The sequence below is a fragment of the Haemaphysalis longicornis genome, unplaced genomic scaffold, assembly GCF_048455015.1.
Source record: "Haemaphysalis longicornis isolate Haplotype H1 unplaced genomic scaffold, Haemaphysalis longicornis Haplotype H1 scaffold_2, whole genome shotgun sequence".
Lineage (NCBI taxonomy): Eukaryota > Metazoa > Arthropoda > Arachnida > Ixodida > Ixodidae > Haemaphysalis > Haemaphysalis longicornis.
In genome coordinates this window covers 150,535,909-150,561,779 of record NW_027526295.1, presented here as the reverse complement: position 1 = coordinate 150,561,779, position 25,871 = coordinate 150,535,909, and the positions used below count along the sequence as shown (strand labels likewise).

At 49.9% G+C, this 25,871-nt stretch overlaps 1 protein-coding gene across 1 annotated transcript in view; it reads left to right on the top strand.

Moving 5' to 3' along the window:
* Positions 1-25,871, top strand: part of LOC144167446 (uncharacterized) — a 59,442-nt gene that overhangs the window by 10,419 nt on the left and 23,152 nt on the right. Inside the window, exons 2-3 of the mRNA XM_077696705.1 lie at positions 21,998-22,222; positions 24,186-24,385. Of these exons, the coding sequence (XP_077552831.1) occupies positions 21,998-22,222; positions 24,186-24,385 (425 nt within the window). The remainder of the gene's footprint in view (positions 1-21,997; positions 22,223-24,185; positions 24,386-25,871) is intronic.

Genomic DNA, 25,871 nt, shown 5'->3' with positions numbered 1-25,871 from the left:
TATAAGCTGTCTGATATCAAAATTAGGAAGGTTCCAGGGAGTTTTAATAAATACCTTCATAAGACCCCACGTATCCACAGCTGCAGCACGTTCCTCTGGCCCCGTTAAGGTTAGCCTCACCATGCCAAATGCATTACTGGGAAAGCATATTTTAGGCGCAGTACAAGCGGGCTGATATCGAAGTATGAAAGCCTAGCGCGCAGTCTTAGGTACTTACATAAGACCCAATGCTTCCTAAAGGAAGTCTATACACCGAGCACCATTACGGCCAGCTTTATTGCTATACGCGAAAGAAGCGATGGAACGACATTTCTCTAAGGACAGTACATCTGGCCTTCCACAAAAATATGAAAGCCCGTTGCCTTTTATTAAAGCGAAAGCTTTCTGAGTAGGACCGATGGCGTCATGTAAAAAAAAAAACTAATGCATTTCCCCATAGACCGGTTGGTCGACCGAAACGCTCTGATAAGATCTCCGGACACGCGGCTCATCCGTGAAATCGGGCTTCTATTGCATCAAAACGGTTACTCGAAAATCACGAAAAAGGAACGCTTTTAGATAAAACAGTAGACACGCATCGATCACGAAGGAGAAGGGCAATAGTATGCCTTCATCTTATAAACCACGTACATGTATACTTTTAGATCGTTCGTAGATGCGTACGCTTAGTGCGCGAAAAATCGCCGCATGGGTTCGTTCTTCGTTTGCGATGTACACGTCTTGCAAGGTTTGGCGATCGATTGGACTCACTTTTAGCTTTCGAGCTTCTCTCGATTTTCTTTGGGAAGGAATGCTAAATTTTAAATGCATATACCTAATTTGAGCGGCAAAAGTAGGACACATCATCATCATCATCATCATCACCACCACCAGCCTATATACGCCCACTGCAGGGCAAAGGCCTCTCCCATTAATCTCCAATTACCCTGGTCATGCACTAACTGCGACCAATTTATCCCCGCGAACTTCCTGATCTCATCTGCCCATCTAACTTTCTGCCGCCCCCTGCTTGCCTTCCCGAAGGATCCACTCTGTTACCCTTAATGACCAACGGTTATCTTGCCTTCGCATTACACGCCCCGCCCACGTCCATTTCTTCTTCTTAATTTCTACTAATATGTCTTTAACACCAGTTTGCTCCCTGATCCACTCCGCCTTATTCTTGTCCCTTAATGTTACACCTATCATCTTCCGTTCCATTGCCCGCTGAGTCGTTCTCAATTTAAGTTGAACCCTCTTAGTGAGCCTCGAAGCTTCTGCCCCGTAGGTGAGTACCGGTAAGATGCAGCTGCCATAAACTTTCTTCTTCAGGGACAATGGTAGGCTGCCAGCCATTATCTGAGAATGTCTGCCGTATGCACACCACCCCATTCTGATCCTTATAATTATCTCTGCCTCATGGTTGGGATCTGGGGTCACAACTTGGCCTAACTAGATATATTCGCTTACCACTTCCACTGCCTCGCCACCTATCTCAAACCGCTGTGCTCTCCCGAGGTTATTGACCATTACTTTGGTTTTCTGCATAATAATTTTCAAGCCCACGGTTCTACTCTGTTTGTCCAGATCGGAAAGCATGCTTTGCGATTCGTCCCCCGAATTACTTAGCAAGGTAATGTCATCAGCACATCTAAGGTTACTGAGGTATTCTCCATTAACCCTTACTCCCACCTGTTCCCAATCCAATGTTCTGAATACTTCTTGTAAACATGCTGTGAATAACATTGGAGAGATTGTGTCTCCTTGTCTGTCGCCCTTCCGTGTAGGTATTTTACTGCTCTCATTATGGAGGATGATGGTAGCTGTGGACCCAATGTATACCCTCTAGTACTCTTACGCAATGCTCATCTACACCCTGGTTCCGTAGAGCCTGAATGACTGCTGAGGTTTCGACCGAGTCAAATGCTTTCTCATAATCTATGAAGGCTATATATAGGGGTTCAGTATACTCAGCGCACTTCTCTATCACCTCATTGATCGTGTGAATATGGTCCATTGTTGAATAGCCTTTACGGTACCCTGCTTGTTCTTTAGATTGACTGAAATTTAAGGTTGCAGAAATTCTGCTAGCGATTACCTTGGTAAGTACCTTGTAAACAACTGACAGTAAGCTGATCGGCCTGTAATTTTTCAAGTCCTTTATGTCACTTTTCTTATGCATAAGGATGATGTTCGAGAAAATAGTTCAGAGGAGATAGACATCCCACCAGTAAAGACAGAAGAAGTAAGGAAGGCTTTAAAAGAAATGAAAGGGGGCAAAGCACCTGGTGAGGATAAGATAACAGCAGGCCTCTTGAAGGATGGCGGAGAAATTGTACTTGAAAAACTGGCAAACCTGTTTACGCACTGCCTAATGACCGCAATGGTACCGGAATCTTGGAAGAACGCGACCAAGTTGGACACACCAAGACTTAAAGATGGACAGGCGGGCTTTCTGGTTGAGCCCACTTCCATTTCCATTTTACACTTACTAGGCTTGCCTTGAGGGCCGTCTGCCGATGAAGACACACACCTACTTTTGCGAACCTTGCACATGTTTGCAAAACGAAAACGCCCGGGAGTCGACATTTCGGCGCTTAAGACTCCTGGTGGTCAAAACGCCTTCTTCTAGGCATCCAAACCAACACCTTTCCGCACCCAACTAGAGCCCACATTCTGGCCCGCACCCTGCACTCCTCTTAATGGGCACGCTTTACCATATCATGCGGGGCTGCGATAGGAACCCCCACCTACCCCCCCCCCCTGCCCTTACCCTCCCCTGAGCACTGGGAGAGAGCACTGTCCAGCTCGGACCCTGACGACGAGCTTTAGCTGGTGAAGAGAGCCCAAGAAGCCGGAAGGCCTCAAGGGGTCCTGGAATAAGGACTCTTCACCAAGGCGAACTGCTTCATAAGGACGTTTATTCCTCCTCCTCCTCCAGTGGTCAAAGTTAATGCGGAGGTGTACACTGCGGCGCACTTCATAGCCCAGGTGGGGCTTTGGCCCATAAAACTCCAAAAATTGAACTACTATTTTGTGGAGATTATGATATCCAGCAAGAAAATGGTGCTTACCTCCTATGCAGTCGAGCAGTGCCGGAAAGCGTGCATTAAAAAAACCAAGGTCATGACCAACTTTGACAAGTACGGTAGCGTGCTCTAGCTCTTTACCACTACCGGCATAATTTTTGCCTAAACGTTAGTAACTATGAATCATCACTACATCACAATTCCCTCCGTTTCAGATGGAGGAAGGGGGGGGGGGGGAGGGTTCATATCATAAATTTCATTTTGATTTGGTGAACCCACGTGTCTCTTTCCTAATTCCGGTGGTGTGTCAATAAGCGGCAGAAAATTCAATGAACGCCCAACTTCATAAACGTTGTACAACCACGTTTTACAAATAATTACCGTTATTCGCGACCGAGGGTAGAAATAGGCCTCCGAATGCATTTGTCAGTGAGCATGCTACCCTGAAGTTTAATTAAAGAGCATAGCGCACCCTAGATCATACGGTCCTTTTTCTCGCCTGTTTATGATTTTTTTAATGTTAGGCTACCAAGCTTAGTGTATTATTATTATTTGCGTTCTTTCACACATGGTTTGTGTTTGCGTACGCTTTGCTCTCCCTACCCCGTACGTCGCATAAGTAAAATGTACGTGATGCAATGATGATGATGTAGATTAATTTCAGGAGCCCATAACCAGATAAATGGGCCGGTCATCCTCTGCGATTACGTATCTCAGTCACGTTATCTCGCTCTCCTCCTTCGCTGTTGCCAGAGCGAACTATCTTGCTCGTTCATACCGATTGGTTACTCCCAGTCTCCAATGCACTCAAATTTATAGCAGTCAGATCTTGTCTCGTTCGCGGTATATTTCTCCGAGTACTGTTTTCTCCATTGACAGTTATTCAGTGTGGCCGCGTCCTTCTTCTCCAAGGCAACCCGACACAGACAGCCAAGGCCGTAAAAGTGCGCGCAATAACAGCCGTATAAAGGGGGAACCATTAGCAGCCATTATCCGCAATCCCTCTACGAACCTGTCAACACAAATCACAGGCCCCGCTCAGAACGCCCTCCGCTCGCCGCCATCTCCTTCCGGCGGGATTTCGATCAACCAAGCGTTGTTTCCTCCTAATCTTTAGTACGACCCACACCCGTGGAACCATAAGAAAATCGATTAAGATATAAAGAAAGGCTATAAAGTCATCTAACGTGAAAACGACTGTGAAACAGAACACACAGAAAGCCGAAAGCACAGGCTATCTTATAACATGGAAATTGTTCTTTTTGTAACCACGCTTAGTCAGCCAAACTACCTCGAAATAGAGAAATATGACACAAGGATGGAAAAATGAGCCTTCCATTAAGAATGGTGAACCACCTCGGAGGAGAGAAATATGCCACAAGGAGGGAAAAATGAGCTGCACATTAGGAATGGTGAACGTCACACGAAAATTATCGAAGGAATAATTGGTCTGGAGGCCAGAAATGTGGAAGGGGATGCAATAAGAGGGTTGAGAGGGTTGTTGGAAGGCAGGAAAGGTGGCCTGTGAAACCACGGAGCCAGTAAAGTCATGGCTGCAACGTTAAGGGGTGTACGTGTGTGTTCGCGCGCCACCGTCGGAGCCGGCCTGTTGTCCTAACCCGAGAAGGACGGCGGAGCGAGCAGGCTGCCGCAGGCTATAAAAATCCAATTTGGCGGCTCCCGCAAATGGGCCCGCGAACAAGGTGAGCTCTTCCGACGGCTGGCTTTCATTGCCACGTATTAGGCCACGTCGGTCGTCGGGCGGCTCGGTAGCCGGCCGGCGAGTGCAGACAGGCACGCACGTAGGCCTTACACCCCGTATAACCCGCCGAGATGTAGGTACGTCTAGGTAGGAGGCCCGGGCAGGCAGCCGAATAACCGCGATCACGTACGGGCTGTCCAAACTTACGACGTGTCCAATGGACTGTTCATTCGCGGAGAAGCCCGCCCAGCTAACTCGCCGCAGAGCTGCACTTTCTAGTAGCGGTCGAGCACGTGTCACGGAGAGCCCGGGCCGGATATATACGGCCCGCTATGCGTCCCCCTCCTCCTTGCGCGGTGGCGCGCCTTCTCCCTTTCCCCCGGCCGTTTTTATACTTCCGCCCCCCTCTCTCCTCATCCCGCCGTTTTCTGCGGCACGAGCGTTGTTCCCCACTTGGCGGCGTTTCGAAACGAGAAGGTTGTAACTGAATTAAGGCGCAACTGCCCGGGGAATATGAAAGTTTGATGAAGACACTACTGGGCCGCGTCGAGCCAAGCCAAGCCGATACGTCGGGAAGGCCGCACGAAAGCAGGCCGAGAGCAAATAAGGCAGAAGCAGCGCGTGCGCATCGCCCCATTTTTGCGTCCCTCGGCTGTGTATAGGTTAATCACGCTGCAGCCGCGCTACTACTGTTGCTGCTTTTGTTCCTTCGACGGCTTCCCCGCACGGCAGCATTTGGTTGGGGTTATGGTTATTTAATTGAATTCTCAGGGTTGGCCGTGGTGGTGGTCGGGATTCAATTTAAAGGTTACGAGCGTTGGCCACCCCTTGGACCATGCCTTCACTTTCAACTGTACTTTTTTGTCCTTTTGCCTGCGTGTACATTTTGGTTCTTCTTTCAGCGGCGGGCTCTTTTTGAGCCGGTAGTATTTTAGGCTGCCGCGGAATGAAGAAGAAGGCGGGGGGGGGGGGGGGGGGATGGAAAACTGCTACTAGCTGCAACCTTTGCAGTAAAGAGAGGCTTGACATATGGCAGGTAACAAGCACAAGAAAAAAAAAGTACGACCGGTCGAGAGGAGAGCCAAGCGGGCAATCAGTTTGAATTTCAAAGTTTTTAACGGTTTCGCACCGGAACAGTTTTTGTGACCTCCGGGGCAAAGATCGTTCGCAGCAAATACGTGCTGCTTGGGCAGAACGATTTTCTTCTCTTTTTTTTTTACAGTGTTTTCTAACACGCGCTTCCCTCCTTTTTTCTTGGTAGCGGGGAGCAATAAACTCCGTACTGTGTATATGTTTTCTGGTTCTACATACTGCATATTGCAACAGCTATGGTATGCGTCTCGCGAATTCTTTTCATGTAATGAAATTTTCGAAACAGTGAAGAGGTTTATGAGACGATGTTTCTGCAAATTTCAAAGGTTCTTTGATCATAGTAAGGCAGTCAGCGGTTGCATCCCACTCACTAGGATCAACGAATAACCACAAGCGCGCGCCGGTGCAGGCAGAGGGATGGCAATCCAGTCGCATCTGCCTCGCTAAGTGGCTGTTCCGCAATGGTCCCTGAGACATTTCAGTGTGGTGACTCCTTGAACCCCTAAATAAGCTACGCTTAAGAATAACGACACTGACGCACGGCGGCAGCCATTTTGGTGCCTGGCGCCAGGGTGGCAAGCTTTATGCGCTCTATTGAGGCCTAAATTGATGGGCGAAATTGGTCCGGGCGCGGTTTGGCAACCATGACAGCTGTGTTTACTTTTCGAAGATTCAGAGACAGCGCGCCGGGGCGATAGGGTCAGGCTCGGTTACGCTGGCGTGGATTATTTGTGGTTCTAGATTATGCTAGAGCCACTAATTAAGCTACGCTTTTTAAGTGGCTATAGGTTACGCTAAGCCACTGTCGTCCTTTCCCAGCATGAAGTGATGCAGAGCTCTTTTCCACCTTCCCGTCGGTTGAACCAGCCCAGTACAGAGCAGCACGGCATCGCTACTACTCACTCTCAACGTGTCATACAGCCGCAGTGCGCCCCGAAAATCACGCCTTATCGAAGAGCGCGGGCGCGGCAAAACAGAGGCACTAAAACGTCAGTGCCCATGGGTCTTTCGGTTTAACAAATGTCGCGTGACGCAGTTCGACCAATGGCTGCTGTCGGCGGCATACAACGGCAGAAAAGAGTGCCAATACTCTGAAGCCTAATCTAGTGGATCTGGCGATTCCCTACCCACTTTCCGGGAACCTTTCTATGACGTCACAGAATTTCGTTTGTGTGATTGGCGACCGCGGAAGTAACCCATCGCTGAGACACATGACTGACAGATTTTAGTAGGACCTCTGTTCCGTTTAATCCCATCGCTTGAATGCTAACGTGCAGTTAACCCACTGAAAATTATGTTTTTAGTTCTGGCCCATTAGACGTCGCTACTGCCAATAACACGTCACTGTAGCGCGAAATTTGAAAGCTTTTCAGTACTTCTTCCGTCTTCTTGGTTAAAAACATCTTTCGTGGCTGGAATGGAGCTGCGTGAGGTACTGAAGCCCAGTTCTTTCAAATTATGCGAAGTTACCCGCCGCGGTGGCTCAGTGGCTAAGGCGTTGTGCTGCTTAGCCCGAGGTAGCGGGTTCGATTCCGGATCGCGGCGGCCACTTTTCTGTTTTAGGCGAAAAGCAAAAACGCCCGTGTGCTCGAGATTTCGGCGCACGTTAAAGATCCCCAGGTGGTCAAAATTAATCCGGAGCCCTCCACTACGGCGCGCCTCATTGCCTGTGCAGCGTCGACGCGTTAAACCTCCCAATGAATGAATGAATGAAATTAAGCAAAGCTGTATTTTGTCTTCATGGCCCCTTTAAGGGCAAAAATCCACAATCCTTAGCCTGACGATGATTAGTCTAGTTTTCCGGTGAGACATCTACAAAGCCTGCTTGCATAAACCCCTGTGGGTGCAATGAGCTGCGGGATATATATTCCGGAGACTATCTGCCTGTAGAAGGGCTGTAGTTCTCTATGTAAGACCAATCGCGATTTTAAATAGTTTCACCCCTTTTTAAGTGGTAAGTCAGAAACCCACCGAACAGAACGACGCCGGCCGTTGACGAGCAGTGACCGTGGTCACGGAGTAACGCACCAAGTCTGGGAATCTTGGGTGTTGTGCGGAGAGATTTATCTTCACTCCTGGTACCGGAGAATGGGCATTCACGATAGGGATAACGCAAAATCCGCGTGCCAAAGCATACGTAGATGAAACGCTCGAGGGCAGGCTTCTTTAAGGGAAAGTTTTAATGCGTAATATCACACGGTCACAGTGGCTGGCCAGAACTCTATCATACCCTGTAGTTCTAGCAGAGGTCCCAGAGAAAGCAGGGTTCTGGTTTGGAGCAGCAGCGTTGCTATCGCCGGGCCACGCCCCCTGCACAAAAAATGGTCGTCCTTCGCTTCCACCAACATAAACCAGACGTTTGAGTGTCATTTCGCTCTTGGATATTGCAACGAGAAGACAAAGAGGGCAGTAGAACATATCGCTATGCTCTCAAACATTGAAGACGAAGAATATTTTTTTTTAATTGCGAGAGATTGACCTACGGCACAACAGGAAGTTCAAAAGGTACAACATTGCACCAGTGCAACGCAAATATCCAAGAAGAGACCCGTGCTGGGGTCCCCATGTCCAACGCTTAAGACCTGGGGGCCTCCCAGGATGGAGCGCTGTGCCTCGGAGGTGTTGAATCCGGCGTTTCTAGGACCTGGGCAAGTTCGCAACAAGTGTTCAACGTCAGCTTCTGGCGCAGGAGTCACACAGAAAGGGCAGGTGTCCGCAAACGTTGCGTGAAGAGACATCCCACGGCCGCGAAGAATGTACGCAGACGGCACAGGCTCTTAGATAGCCGCCATGAAAATAGTTGTAAATATATCTCTCATCATTTTTTATCATGGTTCGTCTTATCTTTGCCATGCGGCCAAGTAACAATATATACCACCTGATTTTTTACGGTCGATAGCGGCGTCGATGGCTCAGGTGTTGAGGAACTGCGTTATTGAGCAAGAGCTTACGAACTCAATCGTCGATCGTGTTTTTTTTTTCTTCTGGTCGAGGCGAAAAACAAATAAATAACAACTCCCGCGCGTGTGATATTTTTCCGCGCTGGTTGAATATCTGTAGGTAGTTGAAATTAATCCGCAATCCCAACTACACCGAGCCTAGAGTCATATCCCGCGTGTAGCTCCGCCACATGTAGCCGTAATTGAACTTTCGAATGGCTTATGGGAAACTCATGCGCATCACGAAATTAAAGGGACCTTGGATCACTTTTTTTCGTCTTCTTTCTAAATCCTAAATGCTTTCAGAACGCAGTCAACAAACACATCCAGTACTTAGAATAGGGGGTCCCGAAGTACCTCAGCGAGAAATAACTATTCCATGGCTGTAGAAAACGTCCAGGGAGGCAAGGAAGGAGGCCGTCGTCGATAGAAAGCCAATATATTCACACTATGTACAAAGAACCGGGTGCTAAGCAGGCATCTCGTCGCCTCGCCTGGTCGTCTTTGTTCTCTTTCTCCAGTTGTCTGTTCAGCTCGGTGCCAGCTTCATCTTCGTCTTCTACAAAAGTTTCAACATTCTCCCGCCCGAACAAGTATTCGTGTATGCGGGATAATGCGGCTTGGTGGCGTTGGAGCCGTTGCCCATTTGTTTTCTTGGTCGTGGGCATAGCGCCGTACGCACTCCCAGCTGTCGCATCCGCAATTATGTAACAAACGGGCACGTTTGTTTCGTAATGACGACCTAATATTGTCCGACGCAGTTTTGCGTACTTTTCCGCGGGGTTCAACATTTTCTTTCTTGAAAAAGTTCTTCTGCATACCGTCTAAAGGAGATCTCATTACCGCAAACAGACATGCAAATGAGGGTTCAAGTGCTTCAGTCGTGGGTTCCTCGATGGTGACACCTGCTGAAGCCAGCTCCTCGTCCAGGGTGTTTTGTTCTGATGTAGCTGCGAGCTCTTCAGGGTCTCCGTTATGTTCTTCATGTGGTGTTTCCGGAATCTTGGCGTTTTCAGGTCTGAGCGAAAGATGCACAGTTGCCTGGCGTACCTCAAGCGCTGTCTCAGTTGAGTTGTCATTCATAGAAGCACATGTCGTCGGGGCTGGCGATGTAGCCAAGCTTGAAGGTTTGGAGGGTTGACAACAGACTATCGGAATTCCCATCGAGGTCGTTGAAGTCGTTGGCTTGATGTAAGTTGCGGTCGCCTCCTTAGGTTAATTACTGTCGCTTGTAAGACTCAGTTCATATTTTGGTATGTGTTGCCTTCTGTCTTGTCTTGCGAGGTGTGGCTCCTGAGGGACAAGTGTTTTTCGTCCATCAAGTCTTCGTCGAAGTGAACCAACGATTCGTGTGCTTCTTTGACCGACTCTACAGCGTCGTCGTGTTGGCCGTCGACACTGGTTCAGCATGCAAGGGCATACAGCTTCTCGCTGATAGCAGCAAGTCGGTCAGCACTGTGCTGGGGCTTCACCATCGAAACAGCGGCCTCGACGTCTTTTGCTTCCTCAAGAGTGGGCGTTTTCTCAGCAATAAGTTTCCGATTGAATTCAAGAAGGCTTTTATGAGCAATCTGTAGCCGGTTCATCTGCCTCGACCCCTCCTCCTCACTTCGGGATGAGCAATGCGGTCGAAGAGTAGATTTCCGCTCCATGGCTCACCTCGTCGTGTCGCTTGACGTCCCGGGTTTCGGCACCATGTGGAAGAACGTCCAGGGAGGCAAGGGAGGAGGCCATCGTCTGGGAAATGCAGATATATCTACATTGTTTACAGAGAACCATTCAATGCACAGCCATCTTGTCGCCTCGCCTAGTCGCCTTCTTCTTCGTCTATGCGTCTGTTGCGCTCGCTGCTTGCGACGTCCTCGTCGTCATCGAAAGTTCCAACAATGACCATCAGATTAGTTGTAAACCAGCTCAAAAGATTTTTCTCTCTTTCCTGGGCAGCATTATGCGCTGGAATGGTTTCCGTCCGCTCCATATGTGTGAGCAGGAGTCCAGACCAGGCGTATCTTGAACCCTTCGTGAGTGAGGTCACGAATTTTGTAAAGAATGTTGGTGGCCGTAGAATTGGGCGAGAAGGACCTGTTCAGTTCCCGTAGAGCGACATGGGAGTCAGTGATGACACGGAACTTGTTGGTGGTTATAAATGAGGTCGCACTTTGTATGGCCTGAATGGCGCCGAGGATTCCGAAAAGTTCGGCTTCATCAGTGAGACCGTATGTGTTTGTTATATTGCGAGAGCCATACGCAATCCTCTCATGGTTCCCGTGTCCATCCAAGGAAGACCTGAGCCCAACAGGCATGCGAAATGGACTGGCAGCAAAAATACCGTCGAATTAAGAACCTCAGCCGGCAACGGCTTGCCGACGCCTCACCACCTGGTTTTCTTGCTCCTCTGCAGTCCCTGCCAAGAACAGGAGAAATTTTCGCTAATAAAGTCTACGCTGACTCGGCCTACACTCCGGACGTCATCTCCAAATGGACAACGCATAGGCACCTTGCTAGTCCTCGGTGCCCCTACTGTGGCAGCAACAATACACCGAATCTTTTCCACCTCATCTGGGCTTGTTCAGCTTACTCGACTGACCGCGACCAGTTCCTTACGACCATAGCTCGGCAAAACTGGATGCCACTCACTCACACTCACGCTCGCCACTCCGCTCTCACCACTCGCTCTCACTCACACTCACGCTCGCCCCTCCGCTCTCACTACTCGCACTCCCTCGCACTCACGCTCTCCACTCATCCCCACCACTCGTACTCACTCGCGCTCACGCTCGCCCCTCCGCCCTCACCACTCGCACTCACTCGTGCTCACGCTCACCACTCGTCCCCACCACTCACACTCACTCGCACTCACGCTCGCAACTCCGCTCTCACTACTCGCACTCACTCGTGCTCACACTCGGCGCTCGTCCCCAACACTCACACTCACTCGCGCTCACTCTCACCACTCCACCCACACCACTCGCACTCACTCGCGCTCACGCTCACCCCTCGTCCCCACCACTCACACTCACTCGCGCTCAAGCTCACTATTCGTCGTCACCACTCGTACTCACTCGCGTTCACGCTCAACACTCCGCCCTCACCACTCGCACTCACTCGCGCTCACACTCACCACTCGTAGTCCCCACTCGCAGTCACTCGCGCTCACCACTCCGCCCTCACCACTCGCACTCACTCGCGTTCACGCTCACCATTCGGTGTCACCACTCGCACTCACTAACGCTCACGCTCACAACTCGCATTTCCTATTTACACTCCCTCGCAATCGAACTCACCCCTCGCAATGGCCACTCACTCGTACTCACCACTCGCTTCCTCCACTCACGCACTCGCCACTCCCATCGCCCGCTTACGCTAACTCACGCTCACTCACAACCGCCACTAATTCGCATTACAACTCGCTTTGTTCCTTTGCAGAACGGGAATTTAATTTTAACTTCGCTTTGTTTGTAAACCAGATGAATCGTTCCATTTTGTGGAGACCTTAAATGTGGCCATATTGACACCGAGACCACAGTGATGTCGTTTCATGAAGCGAAAAGGAAATTCGGTGTTTAAGAGCTTCACATTGGCTATGGGGCGTGCCCCATAACAATCGCCAACTCCGAAAAACTTGATTCAACTGACAAAAAATCAAACCGTTCTCTTAAGAGAATTAAAACTCGAAGCTTTCTCCCGTGCAAACTGAGTCAGAGCCTGAGTTTAAAATCCAAACGGATTCAACAGTGTCGAAATGGCGCAATCGGATAGACGTCGGCTTCATATCGCGGGGGACCCAAGCGCGATTCGCACCATGGGAAAGGTTTTTTTCTTGAGGCGCTTCATGTGCCTTCGCTTATCATCATCATTGCTTTGTGAAACCCACTATAAAGTTTGCTTTCCTGCGGTGCTTTTTACTCAGACGCCGACGCCACCAGTGAGGAATGGAAAGCTTCATTTCAAAAATGGCGAAGCTTGCATTAGGTCGTGAAAGGCTTGAACCACATCGAGCTGGGTGATTTCTTTGTATGAAAGCATTGATTGGCCCACTAACACGCATTGCATTAGGTTCCAAATTATTTATTTACATGTTGCCAGAATGCAATCCGGGAGTTGTTTTCGAGATGTGCGATTTATGACTCTTCGGAGCACCCAAAGGTAGTCGTGCGTACTATAGGATTAGGTCTGAAGCCGGTTAGCGATGGATGAAACCAACCAGTGCGCTCGAGATGGAACTGATGTCGGTTGTTAATTAATCGGTCGATGACCGTGCACATGATAGGAGTTAGTGAAATAGGTCGCAGATGTTCAGGTTTTTGCGGACGTCTTTACTAGGCTTCGTGATGGGATGAATGATGGTCGTCTTCAAGTGCTCGTGGACTTGTCCCGTTTCCCATGATTCGTTGACAACACTCAGGAGGGCTTCATGGCCGTGCGTTGGCAGATTGCGGACATCTTGCCAAGTGATTTTATCATGGCCTGGAGCGGATCTAGATTTGCCTTGAGCGATGGCAACGTGAAGTTCTCCCAGGGTAAAAGGAGTGTTGAGTTCGTCTAGAGGGTGTGGTATGTCTATGTCGGAAAGAGATTTTAGTGCCGTTTTATCCTTCGCAGCATGCGGAAAGAGAGTCTTGATAATAGTTTCTTCTACGTCATAATAGTCAGACTGCAGTCTCATTTGTCAATGATAGGAAGCTTTGCTTTACCGCAAAGGCTGCGAAAGATGCCCCATTATAAGTGAAAAAGGCCTCTCCCTCTTGCCGGAGCCGATGGCAAAGATTTTGCCAGTTTTCACTTTGTGATGTCTTTTGGTAATCGTTGATTTTCTTGTATAGTCGTTTCAGTTTAATGAGGTCAGGGTGACGTTTGCCACGTTCTTGATACTACCTGGTGGGACATTGAGCCGTTCGGAGCAATTCTATGCATATGGATATCTGGGTTGTCAACCTCAACAGTGCCGATGACTGATTCGGCAGGAGATGTACGAGCATCGGAGACGTTCAGTATAAACACATTAAAGAAGTCAGCACGAGTGAATGCAACCTTGCATGCCTTTGATAGCTTTCCATGCTCTCGCTTGGAACGCGTGGTCGAACTATGTACACTTCGGGGAACAAAGTAGGGAAGTAAGCGGGATGCGTATTGACCGTCTTGACATTGCTTTTGGCGTCACTCGCGAAGTGCTGTGAATGCATATTCTTATGCCGCCTTTTGGTGCCGTGAACCGTGAATGGCGCTAAAAAAAGGTTACTGCTGATAAAACAATAGTGGCGGAAGCGGTAATACCTTGTGTTATCCAACTACTACGACGGCATGCGCTATCGCAGCGCGTGATGTGTATGAACACTGAAAGCAAACGTTTTAGTTTTACGGGCCTTCGTGCCTGCGCTCCGCATAAACGGTAATCGTACTCATAAGTTTACTCCTTCCACTGACAAAAAATGTCATGACTTTTTTTATTTCCTTGACTTTTCTTACTGCTAAAATCATTTCTTGCGACGCTTATTCTCCCACGGCTGCCCGAGCGAGAAACCTGTACAGAACGATGGCATGCTGCCTTTCGCGATTGTGGCTGCCCTTCGCGCAGCAGTAGCGGCGCTGCCACTAATTCTTTCCTGCTGCCTTTTGATCCTTTCAGACCCTGCAACTTGCAATTATAACTATGTTGCTTAAAAACCTTCCGCAACACAACGTCGAACCGCACGCAGCGCGTGTGTTTTTACGTGCGCTGAACGTCCGGTCGCGACATCCACGACCCAGAGTTTCTAAGCGGCGGCGAGAGGCGGCGCTGGAGTCGCGCGCAAACTAAGGTCCCTGAAGTTATTTCAGGGACCTTAGCGCAAACTGCAGTGTCCGGTGCGAACGCGGGTTTTCTTCGGCGGCATACCGGGCATACGTCGCGTTGGCGATCGCGGAGGCGGCGATGTGGCGGCGGCGGTAGCGACCTGCACTTTCTCGTTTCTGCCGCGCAACAGATTGCCGCGACGTCCGGGCGCCTGGTTGTAGCTTACGAGGGCTCTCCTACTTAGGTTGGCTTCCGAACAAATGCCGCCAACATCTCCTATAGTTATTCTCTTTCTCTTTGTGTATGGAGGGAGGTGGGGGCGCACAGTTTATCGTGTACGACTGCGCGCTGGCCTGACCTGCAGGCCTTCGGCGACCGTCGACAAAGTCCCGGGCAAAGGCGTCCGTGTGTCTAGACGGGGGGGACAGTATTGCAAAGGAATATTGGGGGGGAAGAGGGGGGGGGTGGAGGGAGGAGGCGAGGATACACGGCGCGCCAGCCAGCCCGTATGCGCGAACCAGCGCTGTTTCGAATATGCGTCGGTGTCGCCGACTGCGAGAAAAGGAAAACAAAAAAAGCAAAGGGTTGGGTGAAAGCAGGCGCCGGCTTGTAGGCGCCGCCGAGGTAAAAAAAAAAAAGAAAACTTCGTAGAGCGAAAGTGGTGGTGGGATCCCCCACGACAGATACCAACGGCATAGAAGCGCGGTTACGCGAAGAATGGACCCAAACTTAGGACATAATTGCAGTACGCGCGTTGCGCAGAAATGTACCGTGCTTTTGATCAGTTGAGCCATGTGAAAAAATACTGCTTTACCGTTACATTTGAGGTTGTGAAGGAATTATAGTACAGCGTGACGTCGTTATAACAAAAGCGTGTAGGAAGCTGCCAGATAATTCTAAGCGTGCAGCTGTGGCAAAACTGCAAAACAAGAAAATGTTAGTTGAACTTGCACAGTGCTTGCGATATATTAAACATTTAAAATTCTAATATTTGTACAGTAGAAAGATCTAAACAAAATAACTAACAACTGTGCGGCCGCTGCAAATATTTTACTTTCTCAATGTGTCTTTTTTATGCTGTCCGTTTCTTTACCGATTTCAACAACTTATTTTTTACCTCTTACGCAACCTTTTCTTTACCCTCTGGTATTCTTTAAGAAAACGTGTAGTGAAAAGTTGAGTTTTATCTGTGCCATAACTGAACTTGCTTGTGTATATCTTTTTTTTTTTTTCGTCCATACTGCACGTGTTTGAAATTGAACGGTTTGGTTCATATTTTGTTTTATACTGTCATTTTACTACCAACTATTATTGCATTAACAATATAATTTGCCAATAGGTTTTACATTTATTTGCATTTTTAAAAACAAATCCTTTCGTTTTTAAGCGAAGCTTTCTTTGCCTGGCTAATGGAGACCGTTTGCGAAAACGCACTGCAGGAAAGCCAACTTTTTGACGATGATGATCGTGGCGGGTGAAGTGAAAGGAGTTTGAACCCCAGCGATCAAAATTGAAACCCCCAACGATCAAAATGCACGCCTCAAAAGCTTCGCGTTTCAACCTTATTTGTCGTTAGACAAATGGCATTTGAGTTTTACAACAGCGAATGCTGTTTAAGCTGGTGGTTGGGCCGGTGAACCTGCGCAGAAAAACCTCGCCGAGCGAGGACGTCGTCGTGCGCGCCGACACCGCTCGACCTTGTCGAACGCTCTGCCCCAGCCTGCCAGTCATGGAGAACTTTCAGCGGCAAGTTCGGAAATCCATGTGAGATGCAAAAGTCCGGTCTGTAATGAAGGGAGAGATGGTGCAATAGAAGAAGAGCGCCACTCCCAAAGACGAGCAAGCGCGGCGCGAAAGCCGCTACGCCGCTACTCGAGAACGGAGGAGACGACTTTGGTACAATCCCGAATATCGCGCCGGTGAAGCAGCAGCGAAACGTCCGATCCGGAGTTACGAGCTCACGTGCATTGTACATACATAATGACCGAGTGTTCATTGCTCTTTTGGGGCTAACCACGACACCACGCAGAGAGCTTGACCGTGTCTCAAAGAATAACCAAGCAAAAAACTTGGCCGAGCCTCCAACCATAATGGCGGATAAACTTAACCGAACCGAAAATAAGTCGGGTGGGGCCGCCAGTTTCGCTGTTTGTTCACTCTTCGCGCAATTACAGTGCGAAGCTGCTCTATTTTTTGTTAATATTCTGCATTAGGCTGTTAGCGTAACTTGAGCGGGTTTTCGCATGTGACCACCGTTATGTAAAAATACCCTTTCACAAGGGAATTTATTGAATTGTAAAACAATAAAGAAGTAAATAAAAGTCGCTGGTTTTGTGAGCAATAACTATGCGTTCCTGATTACTTTGTGTGTGCATACACAGTAATCCCTTGTTATAACGAACACAGCGCGACGGCGAAACATTTCGTTATAAGCGGTATTTTTTGATATAAGCGACCACTCGAGAAAACTAAACTCGTAGAGCTTTATTTGCGCCACAACTGCGAGGAATCAAAGCACAATGTATTCTTTGGAACACAACTTTATTCAGGTGCAAGGAAGGCAGTGAGCTTTGGATGTTTCATGTTCTTGCTGGGCGCGAGCAACCCCTTCTCCAATGTGACCAAGCAGTGACTGGCGTCCGCACGCCTCGCAGACTGCAGAGCGAAGGAAGAGGAGAAGGCTGTGGCCGCTTTTACAGGGGGGTGGGGGCGCCAAGGAACGCTACGAGAGTTTCGCGCTGGAAAGCGCCGCAAATTCCACAGCTGGAATCTGAGGTTGTGTTTGTTGAGCTCAAAAAACGTTTACCCGCTCATTGTGAGTACACAGCACAATCATGAAAACTGACCGGTTTTAGGGGCTCTGCATGATTACTGGGCAATTTTTTCCCGAGGTGTGCAGCCGTGAAGTTTGCGAAACGAGTTTTTGGGCACCCCGCTCTCGACGACACTTCGCGCACCGTCGCGTCCACGCCATGGACCAATGTCTCGGAAGAAAATTCAATCACCCTAACACGCATATCGACCATTTGTCTTAAATCGGATGGCGCAAAACGAGTATGACGGGCTCGAGAAAATCGCCGGGGAAACACCAGCTTGTCAACTCGCCATATTCACCGCCTGACTCGCCGCTGGGTCATCACTGCTCGGCGCCGCCTCCGCTCGCCACTTCACTCTAAGCGGGTCCAGCTCTTCGTGCGCTTCGAGTAATGCGGCCTAAAATGCATGCGTTTGGGTTGGGACCAGAAGAAATTTCGAATAAAGCGATATTTCGAGTAAAGCGATTTCGTCATAATGAGGGATTACAGTATATGTGCGCGCTTATGTTTTGTACGCGTGGTTTTACCTCTTTCCTGTAGAATTCCTCAGAACAATCAGAGTAGTCGTCAAAGATAAAGATGTTAATTACATTCATAGAGGGCTAAGACAGCCTTAATTTACGTGGCCGGTGTAGCAGCTCACATGGTTTGTGTAGATATTTCGTCAATAAAAGCTGCCTCTTCTGTCCCGTCCTATCTCGCGTGGTGAGCATTAGGCCTTTATTTTATTTTTCTTATTTTGATTGTGTCGACGTCCCAGTAGGGTTCCCCGATTTTCACAAGTATCAATGCATTGATTTTGTTATGAGCGGCATTAGCCTTTTTGGCTGTCTACGGAACGAGTTTTCTGGGCATAGAATGCGTACTTATTTGAGCTAGAATTTAAATTTATCATTAATGGGGTCTCACGTTTTCTTAAGTCTATATACGGTTGTTATACCCACCTGTCTTAATACCCCACTTTCAACGGGGTAAACTTCGCTTTTGGCAAGTGAAAACAAAAAATTCTCGCAGATTTTTCGCAAGCCATGAATCAAAGCTTTTCAGGACTTATGTAACCTAGTTCGTTCACGCTCTATAAAACAAAAAAAAAAAACTGCAAATTCTGACAGCGATAGCAAACATAAAAAAAAAAGATCCGTTCGGAAGGAAAACTCGGTAAAGCTGCTGCCATCTTTCAAAGCACTGGCTAGCGTGTGCGATTAATCCTATCGCTTAGCGCGCTATCCACGGCACTAAATTTTCCCAATGAATTCATTACAGACAGCCCTCCAAACAGTTTATTCCAAAGAGCAATCCGAGCTGGAACAGGGCTCACAGCGGGGATGTCCAGTAAAACTGGTAAAACACCGCCACGAAAGGATAGAAAGATGGGAGCAGGGTGTAGCAAGGCGGGCTTGGCCTTGAGCGCTGTTGATTGAGCGCTGGGCAGAAGAGGCGGTGGAGGCAGGCGGCGCCGTCGTGTCGCGGCGGCGGTCATCATGGCGACGATGGCGACGAGCTGCCGGGCAGCCGCCACCCTCCCCCTTCCCCCCACATTTTCCCATCCGCAAGCGGCGCCAGCCTGCCGCACAGGAGCACAGCTTGATCCTAAACTACGCCGTCACGTGTTCATTTGGAAAGTTTCCGCGAAATAAGGGGAAGGACGGGAGGGAGGATCGGATTCACTAGCACCCCTAAAAAAGCTACGCTTGAGAGTACTGACACTTCGTGCACCAGGAAGCGTCTGGGGCCATTTTGTTTCTGTCTGTCGTGCTGCCACCTCTCCCAACGAAACCGCTGCTGGTTGTGACGGTCAGAGTGCGACCGGGCGCTCTAGCGTCCGCGCTGTAGAGTAAAAGAGAAAGGATAGGCGCCCAGAAACAAAATGGCTGCGCCAATGTGCAAATAATTATCACGTGGTGCCGACCGACCAATGAAAATGCTGGCGGCACACAACAATCAGAGAAAAGAGTGCCGCTACTCTAAAAGCCTTTATTTAGTAATGTTAGAATTAACCCGGCAGTCGGCACCATAGCACCGCACATTTCGCGAGTGCACCCGCCACTCACGAGTGGCGAGCGGGGCTCACTACTTGCGAGTAGTGAGTGCACTCGCACTCGTGAGTGGTGAGTGGGGCTCACCGCGAGTGGAACTTGCACTCGTGAGTGGTGAGCGGGGCTCGCCGCGAGTGGCACTCGCACTCGTGAGTGGTGAGCGGGGCTCGCCGCGAGTGGCACTCGCACTCGCGAGTGGTGAGCGGGCTCGCCGCGAGTGGAACTCGCACTCGCGAGTGGCGAGTGGCGCTCGCCGCGAGTGGCACTCGCACTCGCGAGTGGTGAGTGGCGCTCGCCGCGAGTGGAACTCGCACTCGCGAGTGGCGTTCGCCGCGAGTGGCACTCGCACTCGCGAGTGGCGAGTGGGGCTCGCCGCGAGTGGCACTCGCACTCACTCGCACTCGCACTCACCAGCCCACAACGATGGCGAGGCTCACTCACCACTCACTCATGAGTGGTGAGTGGGGGGTGTGTGAGTACACTCGTGAGTGAGTTTGCCGACCTATGCTTACGACGCACGTACGCCCGACGACTTCTGAAGAACATGTCCAACACGTCAGAAACAACCCCCAAATTTTACAGAAGATTACAGAATTCGGTCTCAAAACAGGTCTCTATAAAGTAGTATGATGGCGGATCGTTCACCCTCTCTCTAGATGTACCCCCAAACACACCCCTTGTGGCTCCTGAACGGCTCCTTTTGGATACCCCAATCATGGTCGTAGTAGAGTGCCCTCGTCACAACTTCACCTGTGCATATCGTGCTAAGTGAACGCTCACAGTGCAGTGCAGACTTTATATGAACAATCTTCCCCTCCCCTTTTCCCCGTGCCCCACACCAGGGCCTATTGGCCTCCTCCTGTAATAAAGTCATCCATTCCATTCTCTTTCTTGAGTGTTGGCGTTCTTCGAGCGCTCGATTTACGTCATTACATCAATCTAGCGGCTATTGACCGCTTAGTTTTTGTTCAAGCAATAAGCGCATTCGATAGTCACTTTAGAAAAAAAGCCACCAGGTACGCGCGAAGGCGGATAGTTCTGCTGTTACGAGCAAATCCCGTAGTGCCGCTCCATGCTGTTGATAACTATAGCCTTGTCAATGCTTACAGACGTGAAGGAAAGAGTTTCATGAAAGCGTTTATCGGAAGTGTTTCGGAGTCCCTTTAAAGGGGCACTGACACAAAAATTTTGCATCTTGTTTTTTTTTTTGCGATAAGTAGCTAGTGACCTAATTATAACCAGTAGAAACCTCATTTGCTTCAGCGTGCGACGGTTGTTTAATTAGAGGCATCTTCAATGCGGCCAGTCGCAGTTTCGGTTTCAGCGAGTGCCGCGAAACGATGGATTTTGTGGATTTTGTGTGAACAAAGCTGACCACGTGACCGTCGGAGGGATATCACAGAGCAGAGCCGCCGTAGCACTGTCGAATCCGCATCGACGGCAGTTTCTGCGAATGCCCCCACGTACTGATCTCGTGAGGCGCTTAATTAAAAAGCGACCGTGGATGTGACGCAGGCGCTGCGAGTGCAAATGCTATCGCGGCTAAAGAACGACGCGCGACGCTCGAGACGGTGGGTGGCAAGACGCGCGCTGGGAGCAGTCGGCCGGTCTGCCAACAGGTCCGCCTACAGATGTGTTCGGCTTAGCACTGCGGTGGATATTCGAGTGCCGCTCTCGTAAGCAGTGCAGATGACAATTTTTAATGCAACCCGCCATCGCATCATTAACTCCTTTCTCATGCAAGCCACCATGGTCGGGACTTGGGGACAATTTCGTGCAGCGGTAACAAGCTATCACTCGAGCTACCTGCGCCGGCCTGGGCCACTTCGCGGCCGTGGCCGCCGCCTGCACAGCGACCGTGCGGCTAGCTCAGTGGGCTTTTCGGGCCCCCGGCGCGTTTTCGCATCCAATAGTAATAAACAGTAATAGAAACAGAGTGCCTGGAATCGCTGTAGAACTTTGGTCGCGGCCAGCTTCCCGATGAGCTGACGAAATCACGGCGCCTCTGCCGCCAACGATCGGGTCGTTCGTTCTCGAGAGCAGAAGCTCCGTCCTCTGGCTCTCCGATTGGAGCGGCGAGCCGGCGAAAAACGCCGGCAGTGCGGAAGCGGCAAACACAAACTCGTGATGTGTTTGGATGTTGTTTATTTACACAATATCCTCGGGATGTCGATTGCGCGTGGTCCTCTGCTGGCTGCTCGGTTGCGTTTCGCACACTTTAAAATTGATTTTAAATATGCTCTAGGCTGTATTCGCCGCTGATACTTTGCAGATGATGTATATGTGTTCCCACCAATCTATCTCCGAAGTTATCTCGCCTTCAATTTGATTTGATTGATTGTAGGGTTTAACGCGCCGACGCAACGCAGGCGATGAGGCGCGCCGTAGTGGAGGGCTCCGGATTAATTTTGACCACCTGGGAATCTTTAACGTGCGCCGAAATCTCGTACACACGGGCGTTTTTGCTTTTCACCTCCATCAGAAAAGCGGCCGCCGCGGCCGGGAATCGAGCCCGCGACCTTGTGCTCAGCAGCGCAACGCCTTAGCCACTGAGCCACCGCGGCGGGTCGCCTTCAAAATTTTGTGTCAGTGCCCCTTTAAGTTTACGTGCACTACCTCCTCTGCTCGCAGCCTGCTGCTCACCGGATCCGGAAGGGCCGCCGAAACTGGCCGCACTGACGCCTGGCCGGAACTCTTCCGGGAACGGAGCTTCGCCGTCCTCTTCCCACCGCGTGGCAGCAGCAGCCCCACCGGATGCCTCCGCGGCAACAGACCTCAAGTCGGACGTGCTGCACGCTCCTTTGGGCACCGCCGGTCCGCCTCGGCTGAAGGAGGAGTCGAATTCAGGAAGCGCCGGTGCGTGTTTGTTTCTCACTCCGCCGCGTCCGTAAGTGTGAATGTACGTTTAATCTTGCATCACCACTCTAAATGTCTTTAAAAAAATCACGCCAAAGACTTTCGGAATACCTTTACATTTGCAGCTGCGCCTCACGTTAAGAAAGCACAATGTCAGCGCTTTAAAAGGGAAGAGCGTTTGGGGTTAAGTAAGCAAGCAAACATCAAGCGATCCCGCTCGCATGCGACGGCTGCGAACGAACGCGGCCTTGCCGGCCTTGGAACCCTGCCTCGATACTCGTAGTAAAGAGGTACCTCACGAGCCGCTGTCCCTTTCGGAGTCAGTAATAGTGCTGGATACCACGTCATCGATCGTTGGTCAATGCATTTGTGCGGGCGCTCTTGCTCTCGCATTGCATACCCACATGGCTTGGCTTCAGGGACGCTTTTCGAAATGAACTCTGTTAAATTCTAATACAATGAGTAGTATCTTAACCCTTTTAACTGCTAATACAATGAGCATGGCCTTAATTTTATAAACAAAAAGGCGCCACGAATGCAAAATGCAACCTCGTTTAATTTAAAAGAACTGTCTTTCGGTCGCTCACTGAATTAAATTTGATCAAAAAGTGTTCTTTGACAAACAAAAATACAAGAAATATTTATATACTATCAAGTTTCGCGCTCCATCATCTGATGTTTTACATCCCAAGTAACGACGCTCCATCACGCTATAACGGGTTTTTCGATCGAACGCGCTCCGAACCCATAGGGCGCCAACAATGTGTGCCCCCGTGGATTAGAGACATACCCGACCTCAAGTGACCGCATAAACTTTAATTGTAACGGCTCCCCTATCAACCATCTTCTTTCCTTTTTTTTCTGAACAGGGCTCCTTGGCCTCCTTTCGCAGTAAAGTAGTCGATTCATTTACTGTTTTCTTTATCGCCTTTGCCGCCACCACTGGGAACGAATACCTAATACTCACTGTAATGGCGGATTCCCAAGCCATCTGCCGCAACTTCTTGCTAGACCGCATATCATCCGCATCCCTCATAATTCTGTGAAGTATGTGACAGCCCCCGTAAAGACACATTATCAGGACCCCCGGACACGAGTGCTACAAGGCAAGGAGGCGGCACCAGGCGCTGTTCGCATTCCCACCCACCGCGCCTTTTTCTCAACAGGGCGAAGACACGACGTCTCTTCACTTTCCCAAGCTTATTCCTTTATCATGGAGCGTGGAAATCCTAGCCCAGTAGCGCCGTGAACGACCACGGTTCCCGCGACCAAACACCCATCTATCCAGAGCCGAGGCGACCGCCTTTCGCCAGCTTCAGACGAACTCCTCTCCCCACGGCGCACTCTTCCCTGCCGTGTACACCATCCTCTACTACGCTTCCTGTGATTTCCGTCCCCAACCTGTCACCTTGTATCACATAGTATGGGAGTGTCAGGAAACTCCATCCCTCATCCCCAATCCTCACCCAGCCGACGACCAGTGAGCGGGCCAGCTGGCCAGTACCAACCCCTCCTCAATCCAGCGTAGCCTTGTTAGAGTAAGATTCTTCTAGTACACTCTAGCCTGGTGAAGGCCCCCCTCACCGGGCGGGAACCCTGAAGCTCGTAGCAATATAGTTTATTCACTCACTGGAGGCGTTAAAAGTTCTCTTTGCATCTTTCGGCTCGTCTTTGTCGGGTTCGCGGCCAGGGAAATCAAAACTTGTTGCCTGCGGCCAGCCTCCCCCTATGAGTCCGAGAACCCTGTTCTAACAATCGCATCTGCGATCACTGCTAAGCTACTACTCTCGTGCACGCGATGAGAAAAGATCTCCGTGTTTCCTTGAGGGGCAGCGAAGCACGTTACCGTATACGTACGTTCCACACACTCTTTGCGGCATTTCTTCTTTCCAATTTTCTTTGAATTTCAACGTGCCGTTTATCCTCCTGCGCACCTTTTCACTTGCACATCTTGCACCTGCAGGAGGCCACGTCAACGGCACTAGCGGTGGCGGCGGCAGCGGAAACAGCGGCAGCAAGGTGAAGCAGCGGCGGTCGCGCACCAACTTCACCCTGGAACAGCTGAATGAGCTGGAGCGACTGTTCGACGAGACGCACTACCCGGACGCCTTCATGCGCGAGGAGCTTTCGCAGAGGCTCGGCCTCTCCGAGGCAAGGGTTCAGGTAATGCGCACCACAGTATGCTGGCATGCTCGAACTCACTAAATCTGCTAGTTGCTTTGCGTGAGGCGACAAATACCTGACACTACGCACAGTCTACGTCGGTTATTTTATCTGAATAAATATGATGTTTAAAGCGCCGGCGCTACGTAGGTTATTATACGCGCCGTAGTGGAGGGCCCAGGATTAATTTTGACCAGTTGGGGATATTTAACGGCTCAACCAGGAAAGCTATCTGTCCGTTAGTAACGCGTGATGTATCCCTCACACGAAAATTCTAATAATAAGAAGTCCAAAGGCCTAAGTTTCCATTAAACATCGTTTGCATTGCCCCTGAGCGAATGACTTTCTTGTCAAGCACTTGTGTACTATACAAAAACTGAACCTAAAGGGTCCCAATGTGCAGTGTTTCATAGCTATACATGTAGGTTTTCGATATAGGGACCCTAGGCATTTGTATGGTAATACCAGACTTCTTATAATTGCCATTGTAACATGTCTTCCCACCATTGCATTTGTGTATACTTGTAAGACGACTTTACGAGGGCTTGGTGTGTACCAGAGCGGCGTATATACGCCTTATCCGACAATTCCTTTGGGAGTTGCTGCAAATTTTCTTTTCCCGTCCCCGACTTAAGAACAGCTCCAAGCCCTATATGCACGCCGGTCGCTCTGCGCAGCTGCTACGCATTTTTTTGTGCGTCCAGCAGAAATCAATAGCAGCAGCATTAAGCACAACCAGAAAGCCGCGTACTTGCCGCGTACCCAGGCCTTTGGTCTGAACGCGGCGATCGGACCAGTGTGTGACAACCGGGTGTATAATGCCAAGATAAGATACACATTAAGCCCAGAGAAGCCGACAAGAGACTGTATAAGCGCGTACACGAGCGCACATACAAGGGCCCTGTCTCATCAGGGTAAGAGCCGTACGAAGATGGCCTTAATATCGGCCGCAGCTCTACCAGTAACGTTGGCTCTACCGACTCATACAGCGCCATCTCTTCGCGGGCCGGCGTCCGACGGCCTCGTCGACAACGAACCCCGCTTTTCCCACTCCCCACGGCTTTCCATTCTCTTTTCCCCACCCCCGCAACCGGGGGCCCATTCTCTCCGCTGCTTTTCCCCGCGGGGACACGGCTGGGCCCATAGCGCGGTCATAACGCGCGGTAAGTGCTATAATATACCCGATCGGCCTTGAATCGACGGGGCTGCTCCGAGCGCTGGGCTTTGAGGGGAGAACGTGTTTTGGTGTAAACTTCACGCGCGACGTGACGACAGTTTAAAAAGAAGTGGCTCTCATGTCCGAAACGCCACACCGTCGTGCGCCTAATACATTGGTTCATGTTCCTTTTGTTGTGTATTTAACAGTGTTTTTATATAGGATGCACGCTAATGATTTCTGTCCTTCGGGGTTTCCCTAGGGATTTTTATTTCGAGCGAGAATTGCTTTTGTGCATGTTTTTGTACAGTTATGGACTTTATAAGCGTA